The sequence below is a fragment of the Sander lucioperca genome, chromosome 18 (genome assembly GCF_008315115.2).
Source record: "Sander lucioperca isolate FBNREF2018 chromosome 18, SLUC_FBN_1.2, whole genome shotgun sequence".
Lineage (NCBI taxonomy): Eukaryota > Metazoa > Chordata > Actinopteri > Perciformes > Percidae > Sander > Sander lucioperca.
Window position 1 is genome coordinate 14235710 of NC_050190.1, and position 27710 is coordinate 14263419.

The following is a 27710-nucleotide window of genomic DNA, read 5'->3' on the forward strand; positions in this document are numbered from 1 at the left end:
CTTCTTCGGTTTTCTTTAAGGATGAGGCAACACATCAAAAGAGCATTAGGAAGCAATCTGTGTTTCCCATCAGTAAACGTGTAAACAATCCCTTTCACATTTATTCCTGCAAACTAGCACCCCGCAATTCAGTCAAAATGTCCACAAGTTCCTCAAGTAAGGTGTTGCCCTGTGGATTCATATGTAATTTAATCATGTACTAGGCATTAGCAGCCTCTTTAGCTCAAGTGGTGACAGCACAACACAGACGCTGTCCTGACAAAGAGGCCCAGAGGTATAGGACTGTACAAAGAGTCTAATTAGTCGCTGCTCGACTGCCCACCCAGCTGGATGCCCCTCGGGGAAACGTGCTGACATCCAGAAGTGTCCAACAGTGCTGCTGCGCTTTACCAAACCAACCACACCCATATCTTAGGACGGAGAGTGTTGATGAGGAAGTTTGTCCCTTGTTGGGGCCAGTTGAGGATCCCTTATGCTGACAGACCTGGATGTGATGTGGAGAGTTTGGGGATGGGATGGGTCGTGTGCGTGCGTCATCTTAGATTCTCCATCTCCATGGCAACACAGTGGCAAGAGGAGCTAAGCAATTAAAAGTTTTTCAAATTTGGCTCCGGCATGGGCAGGAAGCCAGCTTGACTAAATTACAATTACAGATCAAGCTCTTTGGACGGGAGGGATAATCTTGTTGTCATTGCTTTCTGACTCTCTTATTTTTAAAGAGAAATGAATAAGCTCCATTTATGTTCCCCCAAATCACAAGGAGATACTTGAAAAATACAAAGATCAAAGCTTTGGGTTGGCACAATTCTTGCGAGCAAAATGCAGATATGAAACGCTGCCAAGTTAAGACAATCTATACACAAGAGAGTATAAGCCTACCCACAAACCACAGTGACTCATCAGGTCACTTTTCTGTTGATTAGACTCAAGGAGTACAGAAAAAGATCATCTCCCTCTTGTAAATGTCTGTTGTTAGATACTCCACGGGTTGCTAAGGGCTTGAGTGCAGGGAAAACAGGGGTCGGCTGCTCCTCTGAATAGATAGCCCACTCTAAAACAAAGTGGTCTGTGCAGATACAGGGGCTACTTTTAAAAGAGAGACCCTGTCTGAAATGAAGAGCATCAGCAGCCACACATCTGACTGGCTACTTTTATAAGCCGGTTTTACTCTGCTGTGTGCGGATCTGGTTTTATTACAGTCAAAAATGAACGGCAGCTTTGACAAGCCACAAAAGGTCATTTGCTCCAGAGAGAGAGAATCACATTACCTGCAGTTCAGTCCTCTGCAAGATTTACCTTTGAGATAATTTACGAACAGCAATTTAAATGCAGGATGGTAACTTTCACTCTACATTCTACAACACCTCTCACGCCACCTGCATTTTGAGTGCCTGTGGGACTCAAGGGACTGAAGTTCGGATCCTAATAAGGTTCAGTATCCTTACAGCCACTGGTCTGTAATTAGGGGAGAAAAGCAAAGGAAAGCTATTTGCGTGTGGAGAAATGAAAAAACAACAGAGAGGGAGAGGTGGGATGCAAGAGCGTGGTGTGGAGAAAGTGAACAGATTGTACCGGGCAAAAAGCATCTGCTGCTATCTGCCTGCTTGTCAGTTTCAAAGTAGTTCTTTCCAGAGAGGGTTTTCTATCATTTATCAGCTTTTTTTTCTCCCTAGTCTCTCAGTCATGGGACAAAAAAAAGTCTCGCCTCTAAGTCACAGCGTGTTCACTGTTATGCAAGACAGAGGTAAGCTGCTAAAATGTAAAAGTGGAAATCGACAATAGGGTGACAGTGTTGGGTGAGTGGCACTGGATAACATGGTGCTATTCTGAGGATGTGGATGAAGATGCTCGCTGCTTAGAGCCACTATGGGGGGGCCTGAGACTGGGCACAATTCTCTCTGCTGCTGCCAATTTTGGAGCTCAGTGGCTCATGGAAGCTACTCTTACACACCGGTGATACTGAATTTGAGTTCAGTTTAAATCTTTTCCACTTTCTCGATCGATACATCCTCATTCTGGCTTCATATCTGGGACACAGCACCGGCTAATCGTGTAATAATATCTGCAGGTGATTGGTTTGAGGTGGTAAAACCTGAGGACCATCTGTCTATCTTTGATGTTGGCATCGCCCTCTGACGTGCCACTCCTGCCAGTCCCGTTCCTTAAAGCCTGGTGGTAAATGGTTTACAGATAGAGAGAGAGGGGAGAGAGGAGAGGAGGTGTCATCAAACCTAGGTTTCCCTCACTGGGCCCACAAGCCTGTTCTTGATGTCGGAGACACAGGAGACAAATCGCCATCGCAGAGTTGAGTCATCTCAGAGGAGAGGCGAGATCTGGGCTTTAGAAGTCGACATATCAACATATCTCCTTCCTTTCATTATTTACACCAAATTCTACTTCATTTGTAGTAGTTGGCAACATAGTCAAAACTAGTCTCTCCTCTTGTACTTGAATCAATGTCCTTCTATTGAAGCGTTGATGCATAATTTTTGATAACAACCACAAAAGACATGCAGCCAGCATCCAAGGCGCTTATTTGAGATGACAAAATGTAGATCTGGTAACAGTGAAATGCAAGTGGTGGGCAGGTCCGGCCTCTCCCATCTGCACTCAGCTCCATCCATTACAACACATGCAGATGGTTCTTTAGCCTGTCATTAGTGAACTGTTGAATGGCTAATGTGTGCATGTATAGTGTGTAGCATGTAGAGGTACTTCACAGCCAAATGATGCATCACATCTTCATCAGCTTAGCCAAGCTTTGATTTAAAGTAATGTTTTTTTCTTTTTCATGTCATCATTTTATAACGCTATCTGCTCCTTATTCTCTCTCTCTCTCTCTCTCGCTCTCTCTCTCTCTCTCTCCCTCTCTCTCTCTCTCCCTCTCTATCTCTGCTGGAGGCGGTATGTTTCTATCATCTACACATTTCATACCTCAGCTCAATATTATACTGTTTCTCTGTTCCTAGTAAGCTCCTATGCTCACATGCATCATCAGTGACATCAATCAGTGGGTAAGAGAGGCCCATGACCTTCCAAGATGCATGGATTTCCTGTCATGACTCCTGGTATAAGAGAGGATTTTTATAGCTCTGCTGTGTACCATTAAGCTCATTCCCTCCGACCACCTCCTTTCCACTGCGGTACAACTGTCACTCACACACTGCTGTAACTGCAGACCTGATGTCCTTATTACCTGTGTTGGTTTTCCGCTGTGAGTGAGGGAATGCTGACAGGCTTTTAGGGGTAAGGATTGTTCCTGTGACAACAGAGGGACTAAGTGAAAAGGGCTGTTATGAAAGAGAGAGGAGGCATGGTGGAGCGCAGGGGGAATATGTGCCTCTGGACCAGCGCAGATCTTTAGAAACTCACACAAGTTGAGGCTGCTGTCAGACAGCGAGCGGCACATTCACCAGCAGTTCTGTGTGTGTGACACAGTGCAGAATCAGGATATTTTTCCTGGAGCATCATTTCAAGTCTGGTGAGGCGCTATGAAAACAACTCTGTTCTTGCTGGGTGACAGATTTCGAATGCTGGCAATAAAGTCTTGTTACTTCCAACTCGCAGGTACAGGTAATGAAATTTGGGCGGCTGGGCTGACATATGGAGGGAAAATCTCATTTCACAATGCCACAGGGCAGCAGGCTGCGCCACACACCTGTAATGTACTTTGCTGCCATTAGTCCCTGCGGGGATGACTCCTCTTCCTAATAGGGACCAGCAGAGGACATGTCAGCAGCAATGGCCTGTGTTTTATAAGAGGATATGTTACAGAGCTGCATTACCTTAAAAGCTAATTGACTGACTGAATGATAGAACCAATAGGAAAGCGAAAGCAATAAAGTATGTTTTATGGCATCAAATCCTTACTCAATGCTGATTGATTATCTGTAATGTCAACAGACCACCTTCAGTGCTAGCTAATGCATTGCCAGGCAGTGACCAAATTTGCTCATAAATCTTTTATTCTTCTACCTCAGGGGAGTCAAAAATTAACCATCTATTATGTCAGCAAAGCTAGAATTTGCAACCTTACTAGCACACCCACTTGAATTATTGAATAAGCTTCCTAGAAAGGGACTGGCCATGCTTTGTGATCTAATATCCTCTCAACATATTTAAAAGTGAAGAGAAGTATCCTATTCTGATTTCATTCCTGGTTGTATGCTATCTGTGCGTGACAGCTGGCTGTAATTTAGCAAGGGTTTGTGAAGGCAATCTGCTCAGCCACATCTGCTTTGGGACTTTGCACATCAGAATTGTCTAGTTATTTCCTCCACAACTGCAACTGCTAAAAGCACTTCTCAGATTAGGGCTTGTGATATTCCTAACATAACATATGGATCAAATATCATACAGAAAGAAGAACTAAAAAATTCCTAAACAAAAAAAAAAAAAAAGAGCGAAGGGAAAAATATTGGATGATTAGCTGTCTCACCACAGCAGTGAAGTTTGCAAATTGTCCACTAAAATCTAGATGTCTGTTTTTGGAAGGCAGGACACTGTTGACCAAACTCTACAAAGCCCTAGACATCGATTGCAAAAAGGTTGTGACCTGTTTTCATATAAAGATTTAGCATCTGCCAACGTCCTGCCTTCTTCCTTGTAATGCAAGTGCATTTATAATTAATGGATCCCGGACGTGCAAAACGTTTTTATTTCACCTTTTCATTGAATGTCATACTTTAGATCAGTAGAAGACGAAGATCATAGTTTAGCTAACATCATTATTTGGCAAGAATGATAATTGGTGGGTATAACGCTTATGTTTGTTAGCCTTTTTGCTATGATGCTTGCTAGGCTTATACAACAATAATTTGGTTTTAACTCAACAAACACAATATCTAATTTCACCATAATATTGTGCTTTGCAACAAAACTGTTACAAGTTCAGTTATTATTTATTTCCATCATTTGGGTTAATGTTAGGCCCTGTAATTAGCCAACGGAATTTTCAAATCTGTAGGTAGTTTCAAAAACAAACATTTGCTATTTGCTACAACTGTATTTCGTGACAAAGTATAGTTTAATAAGTCATAACTAAAAGTGTGCCAAGCATAGAATTTGAGGCAGTAACCAAGGAGGTAATGGTTCCTCCCTAAAAGTTCAAAGGGGGTCTCATGCAGGGTGTAATTCAATATATCAATGTAGAACCGCCGCATATGTGCTCCTAAAAACATTTTACAGTTAGCACACATCTATTTTTAGTTGCAAATGCGAGTGAAACGGTTGCACTGTAGAGCCCTGCACCCTACTGCAGCATTGTCACTGCCTCTCTCTTTCTGTGGCTTGAGCCCAAACGATTCTGATGATTATTAGCTTAAAAAGCTCCAGCGCGCCCTTCCTACTGTCATTTCCGTTAACGCAGACAAATTTCCATTTCAAGCAGCGGTGTTAAATTCAAAGCTGGGTGTATTGGAGTGTCTAAATAAATAAGGCTCTGGTGGAAGTTAAACGATACTTGGTTTAGAAGACTCTCTTGTGTGAAATTTGAACATACTGTATTCAGGCAAAACAAACCCCATGTAAATTGCTAGTAGAGCTTGCCCTTTGTGCAAAATATAAATGCAGGTTCAACCTTCATCAAGCCAATGTGAAAAACCTGAGTCCAGGTTCGGCATTCACTGAGGTGTTCCTCTCACTCAGTTTGATGAAAGTAATCACAGCTTTGTTATGGATTTGGCCTCTGACGTATGAGTTATTGACAGAGCAATTGAAATGAAAATGGGAGTCGGCACAAAGCAAGGTCTCCCACAAGGACCTTTCTATTATTTTCAAGCTGAGGAAGAAGAAAGAGGAAAATCTGCCACTGATTATCTAACTCACTCACATTATGTCAAATAGTCCAGCCTCCCTAGTGTCACAGATTTAGTATGAGATCTCCCTGCGCACCAGAGGATAACACAAATGGGTCGGTTAGACCCTTATGACTGCAGCAGTGACTAAAAAAGATAAACACACAAGGACATTTCAGTCATTTATCCAAATAATTTCTAGAGGTTGGGGAGTTAACTTAATCAAGAAATCCCAAGAGGCAAAGTTACAGAGTCAGTGTGGTCCGAACTGAACTGAGGTTGGGGATGTGGTTTGGAGGAGCAGGTCCATGGAGTGAGGCCAAATGGTCTGGCCTCTCCTCTGAGGGCCTGTTTAATAATAATAATAATAATAATAATAATAATAATAATAATAATACATTTTATTTATATAGCGCTTTACATGGTACTCAAAGACAATTTACAGTAAAACCAGCACATATAGCACATTAAAAACAGATAAGCAATAAAACCAACACATAAAACAAGCATATTAAAAGCAATTTAAAAACAATAAAACCAGTAACTATCAAGTGAGAAATGTAAGACATGCATGTGAAAAGCTAATCTGAAGAGGTGTGTTTTGATTAGTGTTTTGAATGTGTCCAGGTCAGTACAGTCACAGATGTGTATGGGTAGGGAGTTCCAGAGGGAGGGGGCTGCAATGGTGAAAGCTCTGTCACCCCAGGTATGGTGTTTAGTCAGACTAGCTGGCCATGGTGATTAACATTTGGGGCATGGGTGACTCATCCCTGCTACAGCCTCAACCCAGAGACAATTACAGGGAGTCACACCACTCCAGCAACAGACACTCCATCATTACCTGTGGTTCAACAGTGCACAGATGACACTTTGTCCCTCTCTGTCTGTCTCCCGCTTATCTGAGTCAGACCTTCTATTTTAAGTGGAACTCTATCCTATCAGATGTGTCTGTAAACAATACAAATGGCGGTGTTGGCAGATGGCGCTGTGATTACCGTACATTTAAAAGGTTGTTAATCAGCGAATTTCATTCACAGTCTTCATTCTGTGACAAGCTGTACTCTGCTGTATTGTGCTCTTTGTCTTTGTCAGAGGTAATTAAAAGCCATTTGAATAACGTGTGAATGAGTGAGACAAGATTCTTCTGTTATTTTTCATTTTCTAGAACTTTTATTTTCTGAGTAGAGAGAGAGTGGTCTAATGAGGCTTTCGAAGATTAAAATATGAAATATCTTGTAATCGCGCAAGTCACACAGCTTTTTTTTTTTTTTTTTAATCAAAGAACCATACTTGATCAGCTGTATTCAGCACGTTGGTGTTGTATTGGGTGGCGATGGCGCAGTGGATATGACACATGCCTTTGGTGTGGGAGATCTGGGCTCAATTCCCACTGTGATACATCAACCAGTGTGTCCCCATAGTTGCTCCAGAGGCGTGCGGCCTCTGACATATATAGCAATTGTAAGTTGCTTTGGATAAAAGCGTCAGCTAAATGACATGTAATGTAATATTGAGGACATTCTCATCACCGTCTGGTCTGCCAACTCAGGGATAAAATTTACCACCAACAAAAAGAAACTGTCAGCAGAGACAAAACTTGCCTTTTCTTTGATTAGCAGTGTAGTCAGAGTGAAAATGGGACAAGGAGAGGAGCATTTCTTGACAAGATCCCCAGAGGTTTGAACAAGTTGGGAGTTGAAGTTGCAGCTAAAATTGAAGCATGAAGAGGATGGAGTTGTAAAAGAGGAAGAGCAGAGCGGATTCCAGAGGCAGGGTCAGATTTTGAGTAGTAAGATGCAAGCATGTATCTGAACAATTGTCACTTAGTTTTCACTAAATGTGAGAACTCTATACTGAGAATCGTTATCTCTGATCATACAAGTATTTCTTTTTAATGCTCCTTTAAAGTTGTTACTTTCCAGTACAAATGAACCATCTGCTCCGGCATCCTTAATGCTCAATCAACTATTCAATTTTCATCAGCCGAATTGAGTCAAAGCAGACGTACGGCTTGTTCTGCACGCACAAATGATTTGGTTAGCCACTTTAATGACCTGTGCCCATCAGCCTTGGATGCTACTGCACCCTTGAAAACTAGATCAGTTCACAAAGTTAATCCATCTCCATGGCTTAATGACGCAACACTGGTCGTAAAAAAAGAAGAGGACAGAAAAGCTTAATACAATTACAAAGTAAACCTCCTGTATAAATAAATATAAACCTTCTGTCCTCCAAAATATATTTTGATATTTATTTTTTTCATAATGTTCCCAGAGAAGTTTTAAAATGTATTCATGTATTGAGTACTGGAAAGTATTTATCCTTTTTGTTTTGCTATACAGTCCTGCTATACAATTTGAAGCTGTACGGCTGTATTTAGCCCAGTTGATGATGTCATTTTAATTGACTGCATCATGGGCTTAAAGGGTAACTACCGTTTTTTTTTTAAACCTGGACCCTATTTTCCTATGTTTTTGTGTCTAAGTGTCTGATGGGAAGAACAATCTTTGACATTGGTCCAGTATTAAGCAAGATCGCTGCAGTCGGTAGCGGCGAAACAAGCTACAATGTAAGTTTGCATTTACCTTCACAGAAGTGTTCGTTTTGCCACTGACAGGCTCAGATTGATATTCTAAGTGTCTGACAACATTATGGAAAGGATCCCTTCAGAGATAGACCTTTCAAACCTCGTTGAGACCTTTCTGTTTAACCAGAAACAGCTCTGAAGTCGCTAGTGCTAAACCCACCAGACTCAATTTAAAAAAGCAATACTTTTAGCGTGTATAGAGCCAACCTATTTTCACATGTAAATCGGTAAACTATGTGTTTATTTCAACCAAAACTAGAGTTGTGATGGTTGGAAAACTGGAAAGACGACCCATAACGGCATTTCATAGTTTTATTTTGTTTTTGTCAACTTCGAATGAAGTGTATTTTACAATGCTAAAATTACTGTTTATTTACATGGAGTCTGGTGGGTTTAGCGAATGCAATTTCGTGGATGTTTTTACGTTTAAAATAAGGCTCTTACTCTTCAACAGAAAGTTCGACCTCCTTAGAAATCCTTTCCATAATGTTGTCAGACACTTCGAATATTAATCTGAGCCTGTCAGTGGCAAAACGAGCACTTTTGTGAAGGTAAATACAAGCTGGACAATTGCCCTATTAACAAACATTGTAGCTTGTTTCGTTGCTGCCAACTGCAACTGGACCAATTTCAAAGACTGCTGTTCCCATCAGTCACTTAGACACAAAAACATAGTCCAGGTTGGAAAAAAACGGTTCTTACCCTTTAATCCTACTTTTTTAAATAGAATCTACTCAGCAGATTTCATTGGTCAGGGTCACACATGTGTCAGTGGTTCTATTGTTTTCTCCATGTCCATTTCCATTTCATCCAAAATCATTCTCGACCAAGGGTTGCTCAGTCTGGCCACCTCCATTGCTGACTTTGAGTTCAACCTTAAGTCCTCAGGCTACACTTATGAAATTTGTTTTTTTCTTTGAATTGAGAGGGCCTTTACTATTACTTTCTTCTTCTTTCTTATTACTATCTTTTTCAACTTTTATTTAATGCTTCCTATCGTTATCTTTGTTTTAATGGCTTTACTCTTCTTGTATTGATTCCCTCTTTGGCAGCAACTTTGTAAAATAAGTGCAATATAGGTTTATAATTATTGTCTCTGTTACTGTGAATGCATCTATTTAAAGTGTGACAAAACCACGTGGGACTGTAATAGCTTGTTCTCTTTTTACATCCTATTTTTTACTAATTCAGTGTGTCAGCACTACCGCAGGGCTACAGTTTGCCCAGCTAGTCACTGCTGTCAGACTGTCAGAGTGTCACCACAAGGCACAGAGGACCAGCAGCTTTTAACACACTAATGTCAGAGCCGGTTCCAATGATCCATTAGTATTTATTGTGCATGACGACACAAGAGTTTAATCTTTATTAGCATCGATCTTTAACAACAGTTTAAATGGGCAACAGTTTCCTCGCTGACGCTATTACACATCAACTTGAACACAGTGAATGGAAACTTTGTTTGTCGATGTGGATATTCTCTTCAAGTCAACTTCTATAATTGTGTCCACATTTATAGTATTTTCATTTAATCTGCTATGTAGGAACGCAGTGAGCTCCCTGTCCTGCAGAGATGCTGAGGTTTTTAAGAGTACAGTGGGAGGCATTAAAAGCGGACTCCATCCCTAGTGCGATTTCAAAGCAGCCTTTTCAGCATGTGATAAGTCGGAGGCTCCAGGGGGGTTTGGAGGCCATTTACAAGCGGGACACAGTGGTGCCAACCACCAAGATCCCTATTAACATCACCCTTTTCTTGCATGTGCAGCTTTACACTTCAGTCCAAATACGAAGCACAGAAACACTGGCTGCCTTATTAAATGTGCTCCTTTAAGAGCACACTGTCAGCAATGTGCGAACAGGGAGGGAGAACAGGAGAGGCACCGGCACGGGAAGGACTTTCCTCACTGGAGAAAAGCCTTTTATTTCAGTCACAGTCATTCTCTATGGATGAGGTGAATAATCCTGTCAACATTGCGCACACACAGTGCGAAGCCTGCCAAAACACTGAATTATTATCCAATTATGATTTGTTTTTCAGTGGGCTTCCAGGATTTTCATGTGTTGGTCCTTCTGCTCAACTGGAAAGAAGAGATTGGCCAACACATTAAACTAACAGGAGTTGGTTATATAAGAGATGGAGCTTTACACTGTTACTGTTGTGTTATCTTATTGACCTGACTAGGAAAGCAACCCACACTGGCACTTAGCATACATGCACACTAGGCTTCAGCGTGACCCTGATAGTTCAGCCCATACCAGAGAGTCAGATAAAGGCGGCCGGGGTGCAAGTGGAGACGGTGTTAAAACGGTCATGCATGATAAAGCACAGGGAGACCTCGTCCCTACAGCTGCAGAAGTGATATCCAGAGCGTTTAGCTGGACTGTGTTATCTTAAGTGCACACAGGAACAGCGTGTAGTGGCCCATAGACACCTCGGATGGAGGTTAGTCTAAAGAGAGGAGAGATATACCTTCTATGGGCCTCAGGGGCACTTCAGAGAGAGAAGAGAGTGTGACTCATGGGGCGGAAGCACAGAGACAAACAGGCAAGCTTCCTTCTGACCAGCAGAACGAGAGAGATTCAGTCCTCTTCAAACCCAACCATCTGTCAGTCCCTGCTGTGGTAGGCCAATAGATGCTTTACAGTAATTTCATCTTCTCCTGCCACTTGTCCTTCTCTCCTTCTGTAATTATATGCATATTTCCAGTATGTGCATATCATCCACACTGTAGGAGTAGAGGGAACTCCCTCTGTGTCCTGTCTCTAAATCACACTAAACCCATCCAGTTGTCACTGATGTGGACGATGTGGGAGGTTAAGGTTGGTATTGACAGTAATTTCTTCTTCTCCCATCCCTCACCCTATGTTAGATGTAACATCTATCCAGTCTGAAGGAATGACACAGGTGTGATAACTTGTGTTAGTCTCTCCATAGCTCCTGCTATCTTGTATCACAGCACTGTAATGTTCATGCAAATTCAAAGATCTGTCCAACTGCCTTAGAAACTGTGTTTTATTAAGGCATTAAAAGCCCTCTTTTCTTTATATACTTTGTTTTTTTTTCCCTTAAGTCCTCCTTTCTTAACATTAAGAAGCACATACATGGATAAAAATACCAAGAATGATAAAACATGAGCTGGATATGAAGAAATGTATGGGGAGCTTTTATGTCTCAGAGGACCAGATATTTTTTCCAAAGATGGAAAGCTTGAAATGAGGTTCAATTATTAATTAGCAAGAAGCAGAAGAAAGGCTGAACAAAGGAAATGGTGGAGGAAGAAAAAGAACGAAGGAAAGGTAGTAAAAAAAAAAACAAGACGAGCAGCTCTGTGAGGTGGTACTGAGCCATAGCCGTGCTTTGAACTAAATGCTAATATCAGCATGCTAACATGCTCATAATAACAATGTTACAACATGCTAATGTTTAGCTGGTAACATTTTCCAACGCCGTTGTAGTTTAGCGTGTTGGCATGCTAGCATTTGAGAATTGGCAATAAATACAACGCTCGATGCAGAGTTAGCCAGCAAGCCATCCTGAGGACGCTACAAAATAAAAGATAGTGCGGCTGTGGCTCAAGAGATAGAGCGTAATCACAGGATTGGTGGTTCAATCCCCAGCTCCTCCTGTCAGAGTGTCCTTGGGTAGATGCTAGATCACCTAACAAATCTGGCATACTCTGCAAGCGTCAACACTGAAGTTAGCAGCTAGCTAACGTTAGCTATGAATGGTTAAGGTTAGGTTAAAAGGCAGGGTTAGGGTTACATCTCGTTACTTATAAGGGTTATACCTTATAAGTTCAAATAACCGTCTGTGTGTTAACACCTGTGCAGTATGCTTGTGTTGTCGTTCGGTGGGTAGGATCTAGCATCTAATGTGTCCCTGGGCAAGACAATGACTGAACACCAAATCGATCCTCATGTTCAGACCTTGCATGGTAGCTTGCTGCTATTGGTGTGTGAGTGTGTGTGTGAATGGGTGAATGAAAGGCAAATTCTTAAATGCTTTTGATAAAAATCCTATATAAATCCAGCTATTTACCATTAAAGTGCCCATATTATGAAAAAATCACTTTTTCTGGGATTTGGGGTGTTATGTTGTGTCTCTGGTGCTTCCACACACATTCAAACTTTGAAAAAAATCCATCCATGCTGTTTAGAGTGAGATACGGTTTCTGAATGTGTCCTGCCTTCAGTCTCTGGGTGAGCTGTTCAAAATTGGCACGGCTTGTGACGTCACAAGCCGAAACGAGCAGGCTAACCGCAACCATTAGCTCGTAGCGTTAGCATGCTAATGCTAATGCTAGCATGCTAACGCTAGCATGCTACCTCGTTCTCAATAGCAAAGCACTGCTACAACACACACAAGTTCACCATAATCTACAAAAGAACCACTTCCATGTGCGCCCTCATTTAGAAGTCTCCTAGCTAATCCTGCCTTGTAACTGACCGAAGTTGTAGAAACAGCCTTTCTTTTACTGTCTATGGAGCTAGCTAGCTGACATGATCTACATCTGAGCTACTGTGCATGTGCAAGTGTAATCAAAGATAGTACAGAAGAAGAAGAAGAAAAGAGGTCTCACTCTGTAGCTAAAACAGAGACCAGCTGAAAAGAGCATCTGCAGCAGTGAGAGAGAGCACTGCAGTACAACAAAAATATGGTGTTTTTTGAAAATTAAACCATGTAAACCTATTCTGGTACAACCTTAAAATACAATTATGAACCTGAAAATGAGCATAATATGGCTGCTTTAAGATCAAGTCAAAAATCTATGTATTTTTTCTCTAATGCGTTTTTTAAGGGGAAGACCGCCAACAAAACTTGCCTTACAGCCACCCAAACCGAATATATCACCTGAAATGTAAGGAGAAAAAAAGACGCCTGCCACCATCAGAGAATCACTAAAGTCAGCAGACTATGAATATCTGTACAAAATGTAATGGCAATAAATCCTATACTTAGTAAGACAGTGGCTATAATGTGGATTTTCTGTTCCGATTTACCTTACCTTACCTTGCAGTGTAGTGTATTAAGCTAGAACATATCAGTTTTAATTGTCAACTGGTACCAAGTAGTAGTTTGAACTTCATGGCATGGCTAATTACTAATATTTACCCACTAATGGCTCCTAAAACTCCTCTGGATAAGATACAATGGCTTTAATACCCGCTTTCAGGTATGAGTTGATCGCCAAGAATTATCCAATCAAACATTTAATGACCTGAATAGTGCTTTGGTCCGTTGGCGACAAATAACTGTCTTGGCCCCCCAAGTCAGAGGGGGAAAAAGGGGAGGACACACACACACACACACACACACACACACACACACAAACACACACTGAAGTGGACTCTCTCCTCAGCTTAATTGCATTTCCCAGCACAGTACTGCTTCTCATAATGGTTTGAGTTTTTTTTGTGTGTCTCTTGGTGGCAATCCTGTTCCTCTATCCTGCCATATTCTGTCTGCTAAGCATGCCAAACATTGCAAGGAAAAACACAACAACCGGAATGGGGTAATGTGCATTAAAGCGGCATTAAGCTTGTGTTTTAGTTCCTCTGTGTGCGTGCATTTACACTATATGTGCAACCTACTTCTGTGAGACAAAAAGTTCTTGAGGCAATAAGACGTCCCGCAGTTATTGGATTGTTTTGCTTCACTTTCTCTTTTCATGGGAAAAGAGAGACAGAGCAAGATAGTACTGCAGCACCTACACTTCATGGACAAAGACAACCTCCTCCCCTCCCGGGCACTCAGCCTCTCTAATGGCTAAATACATCACATTCACCTTTATCTAACTGCCTACACAGTTAACTTCAGTGTTGCAACAGATATTGCCATATAAGTAAGGTATTTTAACCCATACTCGCCATACATTTCACAAAGGTGCCGCCCACACTTTAAAATATTTTTATCTCTTGACTCAGACTACACTAGCCCTTTGCTCCTTGCCGTAAGGTGCTGATGTCTTCTATATGACAGGGGGCCTTTGGGATAAAGCTGCCAGTGTTTTCCTAGGAGGCTGAGCATATTGGTGGCCATCTGCCTCTCTGCAAGCAATGCCTCACACTGTGCCAGCCTGACCACCCACAGAGTCCAGAGGCTGTGAGCGCTCTCCCCTCAAAGACCCAGCACCTTTCTATCGTTTGGCCTCTTTGACATCTTCAGCTAGTGAGTGGCACTGAAGTAAAATATAATAAACTATACCAATTCAATTAAAGGTCATTAAGATCATATACTAAGTAGTGCTGTCAAACAATTAAAATATTTAATCGCAATTAATCGCATTAATGTCATAGTTAACTCGCAATTAATCACACATTTTTATCTATTCTAAATGTCCCTAGATTTCTTTTTGTCCCGTTATTTTTTTCTCATTTTAATGCTCTTATCAACATGGAAAAGTGTATCGGCTTGCTTTGTGCTTTTGTCGCCTGGCTTTGACGAGGGGGGGGAGAATTGGCATCAGCTGTGTGCTTGGCCATCAAGTGGTATTTCAGACTGGACGTGCTGCGATGATAGCTCAGTTCACAACGACAAAACACACAGATCACTTTGGTCTTGTCAATGGAACAATTTGGCAACTTTTTAAAAGTAAACTTTCCATTCAGAATCTTATTGGCATCCATTTTGCCGTCTCGCACTCGCCATCCACTCAAAACGTAACATTAGCCTACTACTCTTTGGCCGGCTCGCAAGCCCAAACAAGTGTGTGCGGTGTGCCTGTTGTTTTGTTTCCGGTCTAGCTAGATCCGGTGTGGAGTTGTAGTTTTTCTAACGTTACTAGTTGCTGCAACAGCATGTGAAAAAAAACTACAAAGTTTGCTAGGCCAAAAAGAACGTTAATCTCGCGATAAAAAAATGTAAGCCATTAAAATGGGTTTGCGTTAACGCCGTTAATAACGCGTTTAACTGACAGCACTAATACTAAGACAAATATTGGGTCTCAAATTATTATTTCTTTGTATGTGAAAAATGCTTTTGCTTAACCATGTTACTTTGCATCCTCAGCTTTCTTCCATAAAAGCTTCAAGTCGAAAATCGCATTTTTACATATGTTTTGGGATGGCCCTCGTATTGCTCCTTTTATTATTTTTTTTTGGAAATGTGTTGTCAAATCCAGCTCTCTGTCTTCTAAATGACAATACATCCCTTACTCTTAATCAACGTACGTTGTTGTTTGCAGGCTTTACAGCTGCAAAAAAATAAAATTTTACAAATGTGGTACACCCCGAGTCTCTCTTTGCAGTCTTACTGGTTTCTGGCCTTTAGTACAATAGCAAATTTGGAATATACAACAGCTAAGATAAATAGAGCACGCTCTAAGACAATAAAGGCATGGACGGTTATCATAGCCCCCCTTGATAATCTATAGATTTAAATGCTTTAACCTCAGCAGCCACCCCTACCCCATTTTTTATTTTTTCTTGCTGTTTCTGCTTGTTTGGTCATTGCATTCATCCATATACAATGTATATGTTGTGCCTAAAAATACAATAAACATTTGATCACAAAAAAACATTCACATTTTCAAAGCAGGAAGGGGCGGAAAACATCCTGTCACTCTCAGAGTCATCTGTCTGTTGTCACTGGGTATGACTAAAACATGAAATGATGGATATCTCCTCAGGCAGCATCCTGACAAGCAAAGTCTAGCCTTTTAAATGTGTTGCCTCCAGGCATGTGTAGTGTTACATAATGAAGTTCTGCTGTGAAATATATTAATATACCCAGTTTTACATGCAACTACAGTATATTCTCTCTGCAGAGTGACAGCTTCTTAGACTACAATGGAGGATAATGACAAAACTGAATAAACAATGAATGCATTACTATGTACAATATGCACACAAAACAGACACACATGCAGTACACAAATATTTTTGACAGAAATGTGACACCTGCTATGAAATCCGGGCTTTTGTCTCATAACGGTCATAATTCTTATTTGATTAATGAATATCATAGCTGGATTCCTGGCAGATACTTCACTGGAAATGCCCACTGCTACCTAACAGGTCTTCACAATAGAAAAGTGATTTTTTTTTGCTGGCAATGCACTTCCACTATCTTTTAAATTGCAAACTGCTGATGTGTGACACTCGTTCGAAGCACACATTCTCAGTAGCATCATTATTAGAAGTAGAGAAGGTGTTTATTACAGCTGCAGACCGAAGGTGTTTATTACAAAAATTGAGGTGTGCAGGAAATTCTTCAAATTGTCCCCAAGCCTGAAACTCCGCAGTGACCCAAAGTTAACAACACACCTAAAAGAGACATTTTACCACTGACACAGCAGCTTTCAACAATTATTTCACATCCTGTCTTGCCCATCCCTTCACTAATCTGTTTACCTCTATATAAACGAAAAATCATTAGGAGCAGGATGAAACAACAGATTTGGGACAGTGGGACAGGATTTGTCAACTGCGGCCTGCTCATAGAACACTTTTTTGCCCTAATCAAGACAGCAGGCTCAGGGGGTAGTGGTGGATCCTGTGGTTTAAGTCTGATCATAAGAAGGTTTTTTTTTAAGTGGGCTGTCAGAGTACTGGCAGAGAAATAATGAGCTATTCGTCAGTTGAGGAGGAATAACCATCCCTTCATTGGGCGTTCCCAATCTCGGCCCTGGAAAACCAGCTACTTCCTCCCAGCCGAACATCCACGTAATTAGCCACCGATACTGCTCATCCTTTCCAATCAAACTGCAGCTATTGAAAGTGAGGCACCATGGGCACGAGGTAGTTACTCTTGACACTAAAAGGACCTTTCACTGCCCAAACCCTGACCGATGGGATTGAGAACTTATTAAAACATTGGAGAGCTGAAGTTTGCCAGACTAGTGGTGGTACAGTACAGTGGTAAGAAGAAGGTCCTAAAGGACTAAGAGAGCTCGTTTCAGGATGGCATCCTGACAACTGAGTGTGGTAGGTACACACTAATACGGACCAGTGGGCTGTCAGGAGCCTGTCTATGGGTCATTGCCTGCAGTGAATTATTCTCCCTTCATATAGGCCAGACATGTAGCACACACACATAGAGTAAGCCTTACTTTTCTGTAGACGATCATGTTGGGGGAGTCCTCCTCTGGATCAGTGGTGCCCACACCTCCCTGGTCTCTGGACCCCTCCGCCATTTTCACTCAGTCCTGTCGAAGAAACAGATGAAAACATGAATACAGCACCCAGCATCCCCTGGACGATGGAAGAACACAATATTCTGACTAACGATAAACATCAGTCGGAATTTCTATTTCCACCGGGAACCAAAATTCCTCCAACATTTATTGTCATGACATTCAGCTGCCAAAATGGGTGCTGCTGTCTCGGAAAGGAGACGCCTGTCGCAGTAGGGACAGATAAGAGAGCTCAGGTAGGCTGATGTAAGCAGACTATTAACTAAGCTGCAAAGTCAAATCTCGAGCATACAGTACAATACAGCAGTGATTTTCAAACAGGCGACTGCAGAGGGCACTTCTGCAGTTACCATGAAAGATAGTAGAGTTGCTCATATAATTTTTATGATTTTTTTAGCGAAAGAAAATATATCCACATTTTAAGTTAGCTGTAATCTCCAAACACTTGAGTGAATTGAGAGTGAACATGTGTTAGCATGAACAGAGGTCTAAACAGTTAGTAAAAGTAATAAATGGTTGAAATAGATACACAGTAGAAATATAGATAAAAGTATGGATATATTTATGCTACTTTAAATAGCTAAACTTAACTGGATAAATGGTTGAAACATGTGCCACTCCATATAGTGGTAGTTTAAATGCAAACTTGACCACATTGACAGTCTATTTGGATAAAAACATTATTGCAACAGTGTCCACTTTATGTAATAGTGTCAAATAACATCCAATTACAAATCAAATAAAATCAACAAAAAGCCTCCAATTGTTAAAAAGGCACAGTAAATTAAATATGGCTGACTTTCTGTTGGGTGAAAAGGATGGCTCCAGGAGGTCTGGCCATAATAAATATGCCTACCAAATTTCATACATCTAGGTCAAATGTACTGCAAGCGCTACTTCTTTGAAATTTTGTAGGGGGCGCTATTGAGTAATTTTGTTACACCCAAGAAGGACCCATAAAATATAAAAATGTTCACCGGTTCTGATGCGTGTGCAAATTTTCTAATTAATTAATTAATAATAATAATAATCCTATCGATTTCAATAGGGCCTTCACTGACCGACTGTCAGTGCTCGGGCCCTAATGAACACAGGTTGGTAACCACTGCGGTACAGTGTATCAGCTCAGGGGAGTCAGGATGGCAATAATAATTATGTATACAGCACAGATGTGTGCCTACAACACCTAGTCAATGTGGCTGTGAGGAGATGAGTCATCTTTCTTCACATAAAAACTGATGTTCATAATGAATGAACCCTCACTGAGGTGATGCTGATAGTTTAACTGTGGTTGATGTGTGCCACTAAGTTTTTTGTTGTTTTTATGCTAAGCGTTAGTAAGTATTGACTCCATTAGCTGCCTGTAATCATAATGGTTACCTCTGATCTGCCTGCACTCCCCCCCCCCTTTTCCCCCCAGGCTTCATGCTTTGAGAGCTGCTGTTAAGGGATTTATTTACAACCCCTACACAGTCCCCATCACTTTCTCTTGGCTGTCTCCCTCCCTCCCTCCCTCCCTTAATCTCTCAGGAGAATTCATTCTGCTTAACTAAGGATTTCCATAAACTACTCAAACGATTGGGCTTCAACGAGCCCCCTCAGTCTCCTCTACCCTTTGGCATTGAAGGCTTCTGTGTGCCTTAAATGGGTTAAACCATTTATTAGTCCTTTAATCATGCTGAGGAACGAGGGGTGAGGGGGTGGATTACACAGTTTGACACATTCATAATTTCTGGTACTTCTAAAAACACAAAGTGTGAGAGAATAAAGCTGCCAGGAGAAAAAATAATTACATAGCTCACTATTCACTGTATTTGTGTTTTAAAAAAGAACTATGATGAGCTATTGATGGGAGACAGCACAGAGGATAAAGAAAGCACTTCATGACAGGCACACATAAGCGGGCACAATATGAAACCTTCATACATTAACTAAATTAGTAACACTGCATCTTGCCAAGGGCCAGCCGCTAGCAAGGGATTTGGAGTAGTTGAATTATGTAATTGTAGCCGTGCAATGTTACAAGTCTGAACAACTGCAGATAATGGCTCTGGCGGAGAGAGGGGAAAATTGAAATAGTTCAAATTCAGCATACCACCGGCTTGCACAACAGCAGACATGTACGGTGGCTTTGTCACCATAGTTGAACACTTTAATCTATTACACCACAGAGCATGGTGATGCGCATGAGTGAATAAGTAATCATCCGCTCTCGCCTTACTGTTTGTTATTGCCACCAGAAGTGCGGAGTACAGCACTCCCCATTGGCTAACACGTCTGTGCTCTTTTTAGAGTCTGAGCATATTAGACAGCTAATCTTTGCATCCGCCTCAAGGGCCGTATTGAATGGCAGGCACTATGGATTGCATAGCACCTGCTTAAAGAAAACAATAGCGAGCCAATAGGTCCCTTGTGGACAGTAAGCTGTAATTCTAGAGAACTTCCTCCCAATTGAGCTGCTCAAGCATGCAAATCAAACTCCACAGAGAGGCATGTCCAAGATGTTAATTGAAAGCTTGCGTCAAAGTGAAATGGATGCAATATAGACAGTTGCTAAAAGACAGCCAGAGAGCACCAACATGCCGTCATGTACAATGCATGTGTGCATCTCTACACATGCACAACCTCACATCCGAGCAAACACCAATTTATGAGGAGACAAACACAAAAGAACACCGCACACAAACACATATTCACAGGGCAGAACCCCCTGCAATAGCTCAAATAAACAAGCCAATAGACGCTCCGTCAACTGAAACACACTGCCAGCGAGTTCACACACAGAACAAAAACATGCTCCAGATACACGCAGAGCCATATTGTGATTGTGAGTCCCAAAGCTGTGTTCAATCTCAGCAGGCGAGCAGCCTAGTGCAATGCAACATCTGTGACACCTGATAGTTGCCATTAATGAAGCATTCATTACCTTAGAAACAAAATAATGCCTGGTCCACTCTGCTCCCCCGGTTGGCTCCCCCTTAGCAACAAGCAGCAGGCAGGTTCATGGTATAATTGGCAGAGGGGGAGAGAAGGGGATGAAGAAGACAGGGTGATGAAAGCAGTGAAGCAGCGAGAAAGAGAGTGAGAGAGAGAGAAGCTGGCTGGTCACTGCAGTATTCCTCTATTCCTCCTCCTCTGCTTCTCTCTTCACCAGTCCTGCCTTGCCCCGGCAGTTTAGGAAATCCTCACATGTGTACACCTCGTTCATCCCCCCTCTCCCTATGTCTGCATGTGCTCGAAGCAAGTTTGTGTGTGTGTGTGTGTGTGTGTGTGTGTGAGAGAGAGAGAGAGCGAGAGAGAGAGAGAGATATGTTGGGAGATGAGAGAGGCAGATCAAGTTGGAAAAGGGGGGAGGGATAAAGGAATTACAGAATATGAAGGGGAAAAGAGAGGGAGGAGAAAGCCAGACGATGTGTGTGTGTGTGTGTGTGTGTGTGAGAGAGAGAGAGAGAGAGAGAGAGAGAGAGAGAGAGAGAGAGAGAGAGAGAGAAAAGGAGAGAGAGAGAGAGCACGCACACTGGATACACAGTGTAGAGGAAAGGAGGACAGGGAGATGCACACTGCAGTAGCGCCCACTGATGCTGAAAATAAAAAACATTTCATTAGGAGGATATTGAAATGCTAATATAAAAACAAGAAACTGTTACTGAGCACACAAACACGCAGGCTATAAATATATATTCCAGACTCTTTGAGCAAGCCAACTCAGAGATAACGCTTTTCAATTTCCATTTAAAGCTTATGTGTGTGAGGCTTGTTTTCTTAAGCAGGGCATGATCTCAAGTTAGACACATTTCCACAACTTATATTTGTATTTCTGAATGTTTTTATATCCTCACATTACTATAAATTCCATTTTTGTTCCTGAGGATGGCAAACAGAATCTCTATTTCAGTCTCCAGCGTTCCCCCTTTTGCATGTCTATGTTCTCCTCCTTCCCTCTCTCTTCATGGAAACTCTGGAATCAGTCAAGCTTAAATGGCAAACCCGAACGAATGAAACTTTTTTTCCCTGCAATAAATGAGATCCCAAAAGCCCCCAAGGAAGATACTCCAGAAATAAATGGCATGGCCAATTTGTGAATGCATGCATGCAGAGTGAACACACACAGACACACACATACAGATGTTTGTGTTGACAGAACCAGTTCACCAGTTATCAGAGAACTATCTTGCTTGCTTTTCTCCACCATGTGTTCTTCTCTCTTTTAGCAATGTGCTGTTATCTAAGCAAAGGCTCTCTTAAGCTCCCTCTTCATTCCTTTTGAAAATATTTGAGGTGTTTCGAATATTCCTTACACAGAAAGAAAAGATCCTGAATGAACAGATTTTTATCAAGCTAAACTGAAGAAAAGACCAATTTTCTTCAGTCCAAAGCAGAACAAGTTAGGAAATTTTACTCAAAACTGCTGTTCTTAGTAAATGTGGTAACCAAGGGAAACTGAGGTCACACACCCGCATGTCTATTAAAGTGCGAAACCATTCGTCGGCCCACTGTGTTTACACCACACATTTCTCTAATACTTTTCAGCAGGAAAGGAGCAGGTATATTTTAGGAGTGGGGGAAAAAAATCGATACAGCATAGTATCGTGATATTTTCCGTGGCAATACTGTATCAATACCACCAAGTATTGATCTGTTATTATTACATTACATTACATGTCATTTAGCTGACACTTTTATCCAAAGCGACTTACAATTGCTATATATGTCAGGGGTTAAGTGTCTTGCTCAGGGACACATTGGTTGAGGTATCGCAGTGGGAATCCAACCCAGGTCTCCCACACCAAAGGTAGGTGTCATATCCACTGCGCCATCACCCCATACGTGTTGGTCAGTTTGTGCCCATTTTGCAGCAATAAAACTGAAGTGAGATAAACAAACAGAGAATTTTATCTTTTTAGATAAAACAGATGTTGACAAAGTTTCCTTTTGGGAACATAATTTGAAATTGGGAAATATTTGAAGTTGGAAAAAAGGTAATACATTGCAATATATCGCAGAATATTGCAATATGTTTAAAATCGCACTAATATCGTATCGTCACAAGTATTGTGATATTGTATCGTGATGATATCGTATCGTGAGGCCTCTGTTGATTCCCACTCCTAGTATATTATATCCCCCATATAAATAGAGCTCTGCTATCACAACTATATGTATACTTCTCTGTATGTCTACCATATTAGTAGTTTCCTATCTCCACAGCACTAACCATATAGCAATATGACATATCACCCATCCCCTCTGATTACAATTAGCCACGCACATGAACCACACTGCAGTGACCAATCAGCATATCTTCCTGTCCCATGAGCTGCTCTGGCATTATGGAGTGCCATCATTAACAAGGTAACAGACAGGCAGGCAGGCAGACAGACAGACAGATAGACAGACAGACAGGGAGTTCTCTAATCTGCTTTAAGGGGGCCAGCCCTGTTATAATCTGCATTAATGCTAAATTATTGAGCAGACCGTTCACAGCCACACCACTGCCAGAGAACATGACATATGGAGACATTCATTGTAGAAAGAACTTATTTAAAAGATAGGTTCACAATTGTTCAAGTATGTCTTACAACAATATCCACATGCCTATACAGTATGTATGTTGAAAAGGATATTGGTCATTGTAATTCTTTCTTATGTCCATACTGACCGTGCAGAAATCCTCTCCTGATGCATTTTCAATGTAATTTAGGAGATGGAAGACTGTCCACAGTCCTCGTTCTGTGCCAGATGTGTTCCGAAGTTCAGCCAAAGGTAATAAGGCTTCAGCAAAACAGCAAAAGTAAAATGAGAGTAAAATGGCAAAAATATTAGAATGGCAATCTCTCTTGGTATTTTTTTTTGTTGGTAAAAAGGACATTTTTAATCTGGGTTTTAAATTTAAAAATGTATTGATGTAAAATGTAAAATGTATTTATTGATGTTAAACATGTTATTTTATTGTAAACTTTAGTCTTGCAAATATATATATATATTTTAATTTGTGTTTCAATTTGCAATGTAAAGCACTTTGGTGTACATGTTTGTAAACAATATGCTAATATTATATGAATAAAGTTGCGTTGAGCAGTCTACTTTTACATGTTTCTATGAGTCCGAGTTTGACAAAACATGTTGGTAACAAAGAATGTTGGTATCTTCCAAGGATAGTCTAGAAATTCCCTCTTTTTAACCATGCTGCATGACTCTAGGGATAACGTTAGCAATGCTGGTCGGTCAGCTGAATAATCTCATTAACTGTTGGATGATTGCCATAAAACTTGCTACATAATTATATTTATATTCCAGGCCCCTAGGATACATAATTAGCCATTCAATTCAAAATGTAAAACCTTAGTTTATTCAACAGCTCATCACAACTTTGTTTAGTGCTTACAAGCAAAAGTTAGCATAATGCTAAACTAAGATGGTGAACCTAGTAAAACCTCTTATATACTGTCTATGAGTAAAACCAAACACTAACGTTATCTGTTACAATAAAACATCTTATGTTAGCATTGTCACTGTAAGCATGTTGACGTTACCTTGTAGCTCAAAGTACAGCCTTACAGAGCTGCTAGAATGTCTGACACGCTAACGTTACTTATTAACTCTCCCTCCAATGCAGCTCATTATATTAGCTTCACCTTAACACCGTTTTGCGAAGAACTGTGACTGCAGAATTGTGCTACATCTCTTCCATTGGAATCACATCAGAAATTGACCCCTTCATGGACAGTAGGAACAATTAGCTACCAACACCTCTATCAATGTAGGCTACATGGTCATGTGAGTATTACCGTATTTTAAGAGACATACTAAAAAACCTATCCTTTAAACTAATTAACTAAATGTCTAAAAACAGCTTTGCAGCAGTATAGCAAGACATCACATTCCAGTCATTTCTTGGATCCATAATCGTCCATGTCTTCATATTGGTGTCTCTCAGGTTATCCTCATCTAGGGATGGAAAGATGAATGATTAATCGATTAGTTGTCAACTTTTAAATTAATCGCCAATTATTTTGATAACCGATCAATCAGTTTGTCATTTTTTATGAAAAAGTAAAATTCTCTGATTGCAGCTTCTTAAATGTGAATATTTTCGGTAGTTTCTTCACTTCTCTGTGACAGTAAACTGCATAATCTTTGACAAAGAAAGAAGAGGACGAGGACGGGCTTTGGAAAAACACTGATCAACATTTTTCATCATTTGACCAAACAACTAATCGATTAATCGAGAAAATAATCAACATATTAATCGACAATGAAAATTATTGTTAGTTGCAGCCCTATCCTCATCCATCACCCTGTCTGATCGAGGCCCATCAGTGTCAGGGCAACAGCCTTGTGTAATCATGCCCAAGTAAAAAACAGCAGCTCTCTGTTAGTCACAATACAACAGCAGGCAACCACCTCCTGCCAGGTCACTGACGGGTATCCATTTACTCTGGAAGCCACCTCAGTTGGCTCTAGCAGTTAAATGACTTTTCCTGTTTTTAGGAAACCTGTATATTGATACTAATGTTGTCTAAATCACATTATATGCTACGCTAAAAGACCACAATGTGAGACAAGGTGTAATTCAACAAAATATTTTTAATAGATATAAACATTTTTACACATCACAGCTCAATGGAAACAGAATCACATGCTGTCACACATGTTAAGAATGAAGGTGCAGGGGTGATCTGCTGTGCTAGGGGCCTGGGACTCATTCATCTGAGTCCGGCTCATGGCCTTTGCCCTGTCTTATGCCTCCCCTGTTTATCTTCCATATTGTTCCTTTCACTCTCCACTATATCCTAGCCAGTAAAGCAGAAATACATAAAAAAGAATCAATACAAAAAAAAAAATGAAGGTGCAAATTCTGATGCATATCAAATTCTCCTTATATACAGTTGCACAGTATCTGAATACAAAAGGAAACATTTATAAGGCTTAAATAAGGTCTTTGTTTGGTCTACTACAGACCAAATTGAGGTCGGGCTTACAAGCAGATTTACACACTACAGAGAACTCTGGCTCTAGCTGGAATTTCAGGATTTACACAATATCTTACTATGTAATCATATTGAGCAGTACCGATTTAATCTATTGAGAGAATTGAGGATCAGATCGAGGCCTTTTAGCATGCTATGAACGGAGGGCATGTTGTCAACACTAGGTGGCACTGTCAATCAATCCACTGCATAAGGACTTTCAAAAAATATAAGAATTAGTATTTTGGATCAAAAGTTAGCTTTTTCTGTTAAACTCAGTTTGGAGTTAAAGTATATATATTTTATATATTATAGGAGACTGACCATCATAAGTACATGCAGATCTCTAACCGTATATGGCTGTTTTTCTTTTCTTGACCATCATCTTTGTCATAAATACTCTTCACACGTCATATCAAGGGCAGAGGTGAGAAAATAAATGTTAACGTCAAATATATTTACAATAATCTGAATAAGTGACACTGAACTGTCACACTCTCTCTCTTTATGGAACCCATATTGTTGTGTGATTTTACAATATATTCTTTTCATCAGCTGACCAGTGGTCCTGTGCAACTTGTACTTGCTTTAAACCCTCTAGATGTTAAACATTTGATATAATTACACAGGCATTACAGACTTGACCTTACAGTGTTTACAGATATGTGCTATGCAGAGGGTCTGTCTGTCTGTCTGTGTCTATCTACCCACACTGCTACCGAAAAAGCATAGTTTCTTATGGGGGCCAACATCTCCCATCACCTCCTATAGTTCTTTTCTTTTGGTTAGTAATAAAAAAATAATCAGTCTTATCACTAAATTGGTAAAATTGAACAGCAAGTAATTTACAACAGGCTTAATTCTTAGAAAGTGTAAACCTCTAGCAGAGGAATGTGGAACAAACTCTTGCAGGAACACATTTAAAATTGTGTTGGAGCTTTTTAATTGGAAATCTGTTCGCTTGTAATTAGGTTAGCTGGGGAGCTAAATAGGGACAGTAACTTTAAATCCCTTTAGGTTAGTTTCAACATCTTGCTGTCTCTGACATGCAAGGATACCAACAATCTATTAGATCGGACACAAAGCATCATATTTGTGAAATTCTAAGGAAAGGAGTGCATGCTGTTTAAAACTGACGCACAGTTCTTCTATTCCCCTGTTCTCCCAAAAATCTTTCATGGTGATTATACCACAGATCCGCAAGGCTAAAGACGGATGTAAATTCATGTTGGCACTGGTTTGTAAAAGCCAGAGAGAAACAGTTCATGTTGTGAGTTTGTTGTGTGTGCAGCACTGAACAACCAAGTTTCAGATCAGCTTGAGTAATGGTCAAACTCCTAATGTAGAGCAGACTACATCTATGTGCATCAGTTCATGTCGATGGTGTTAAAGACCCACTCTGTGAACTTCTTGAGCTTGGCTGAGGCGCTGTAGGACTCCTCCAGGAGACGCTGGTTGTCCTCTCGCAGGCTCTGGATCTGAGCCTGCAGTGATGCCTTGGCATCCTTCTCCTGGTGGCGACAAAGACATGTGTGAGCAATGTGATCTTAGGTTTGAGGTTCAACAACAGACTTGCTGGTTTCCCTTTTAATGTGATTTCATTTCATCAATAGGGCTTAAGTTAAAATTTGCAAGAACATGATTCCAGTTATTCAAAGCTTCCCAGTTCCATACAGCTTTATTACAGAAAACCTTGTCTGGAAAACACCATTATAAGAAAAAGTCTTTGATCTTGAGTACAGTTGTCTATAGCCTAATAGCTGCATGATACTTACTGGATGTTAAAGCGCCATTTAAATGATTTTTTGACAACAATTAAATTAAATATTTCACATTGTCAGTCTAAGTCTGTGTGTTTGTTCTTTTAAGAGATCTCACTCTTATTGAAAGATGACTCACCTTCTTCAAGTCCTCCTGTAGTGCCTTCACCATTGACTCTAGCTGGCTGACCTTCCCCATCAGGCAGGCCGGAATCTCTCTGTGAAAAAGGACAACCAGGACATTGCTGGAATGAACAGTAAAGCCCCGTTTACACGAAAGGAAGACGCAGATATTTTCCTGCGGTTTGGCCTCTCATTTACACGAAAACCCCGTTTTTATCACAGAAAACAATTATTTCTAAAAACTCCGGCCAAAGTGGAGATTTTGGAAAACTTTGTTTGCACGTTTGCATGTAAACTGAGACAAACGGAGGTTTAGGCAGCCGAGAGAGAGAAAGAGGAAGTGA

General features: G+C 40.8%; 2 protein-coding genes and 1 long non-coding RNA gene across 10 annotated transcripts in view; 1 reads left to right on the forward strand and 2 right to left on the reverse strand.

The window, feature by feature from the left end:
* Nucleotides 1-20902, reverse strand: part of LOC116035873 (regulator of G-protein signaling 6-like) — a 43021-nt gene extending 22119 nt beyond the window's left edge. Inside the window, exons 1-2 of one of the 4 annotated variants that reach the window (XM_031279233.2) lie at nt 20440-20902; nt 17430-17525 (exon numbers count right to left, since the gene is read on the reverse strand). In XM_031279233.2, the coding sequence (XP_031135093.1) occupies nt 17430-17513 (84 nt within the window). In that variant the 5' untranslated portion in view covers nt 17514-17525; nt 20440-20902. Of the gene's footprint in view, nt 1-17429; nt 17723-20439 lie in introns of those variants that run through there. The other 3 variants (XM_031279234.2, XM_031279229.2, XM_035995001.1) reach the window with 3 other exon arrangements.
* LOC116035876 lies at nt 1626-27566 on the forward strand. Its single transcript, XR_004101473.1, has 3 exons — nt 1626-1637; nt 11836-11841; nt 27507-27566. It is a non-coding gene; the product is annotated as an uncharacterized LOC116035876 (long non-coding RNA).
* Nucleotides 25081-27710, reverse strand: part of LOC116035872 (signal-induced proliferation-associated 1-like protein 1) — a 42148-nt gene continuing 39518 nt past the window's right edge. For 3 of the 5 annotated variants that reach the window (XM_035995000.1, XM_031279226.2, XM_031279227.2), the window contains exons 20-21: nt 27383-27461; nt 25081-26994 (exon numbers count right to left, since the gene is read on the reverse strand). In XM_035995000.1, coding sequence (XP_035850893.1) covers nt 26851-26994; nt 27383-27461 — 223 coding nt within the window. In that variant the 3' untranslated portion in view covers nt 25081-26850. The remainder of the gene's footprint in view (nt 26995-27382; nt 27462-27710) is intronic. The other 2 variants (XM_031279228.2, XR_004101472.2) reach the window with 2 other exon arrangements.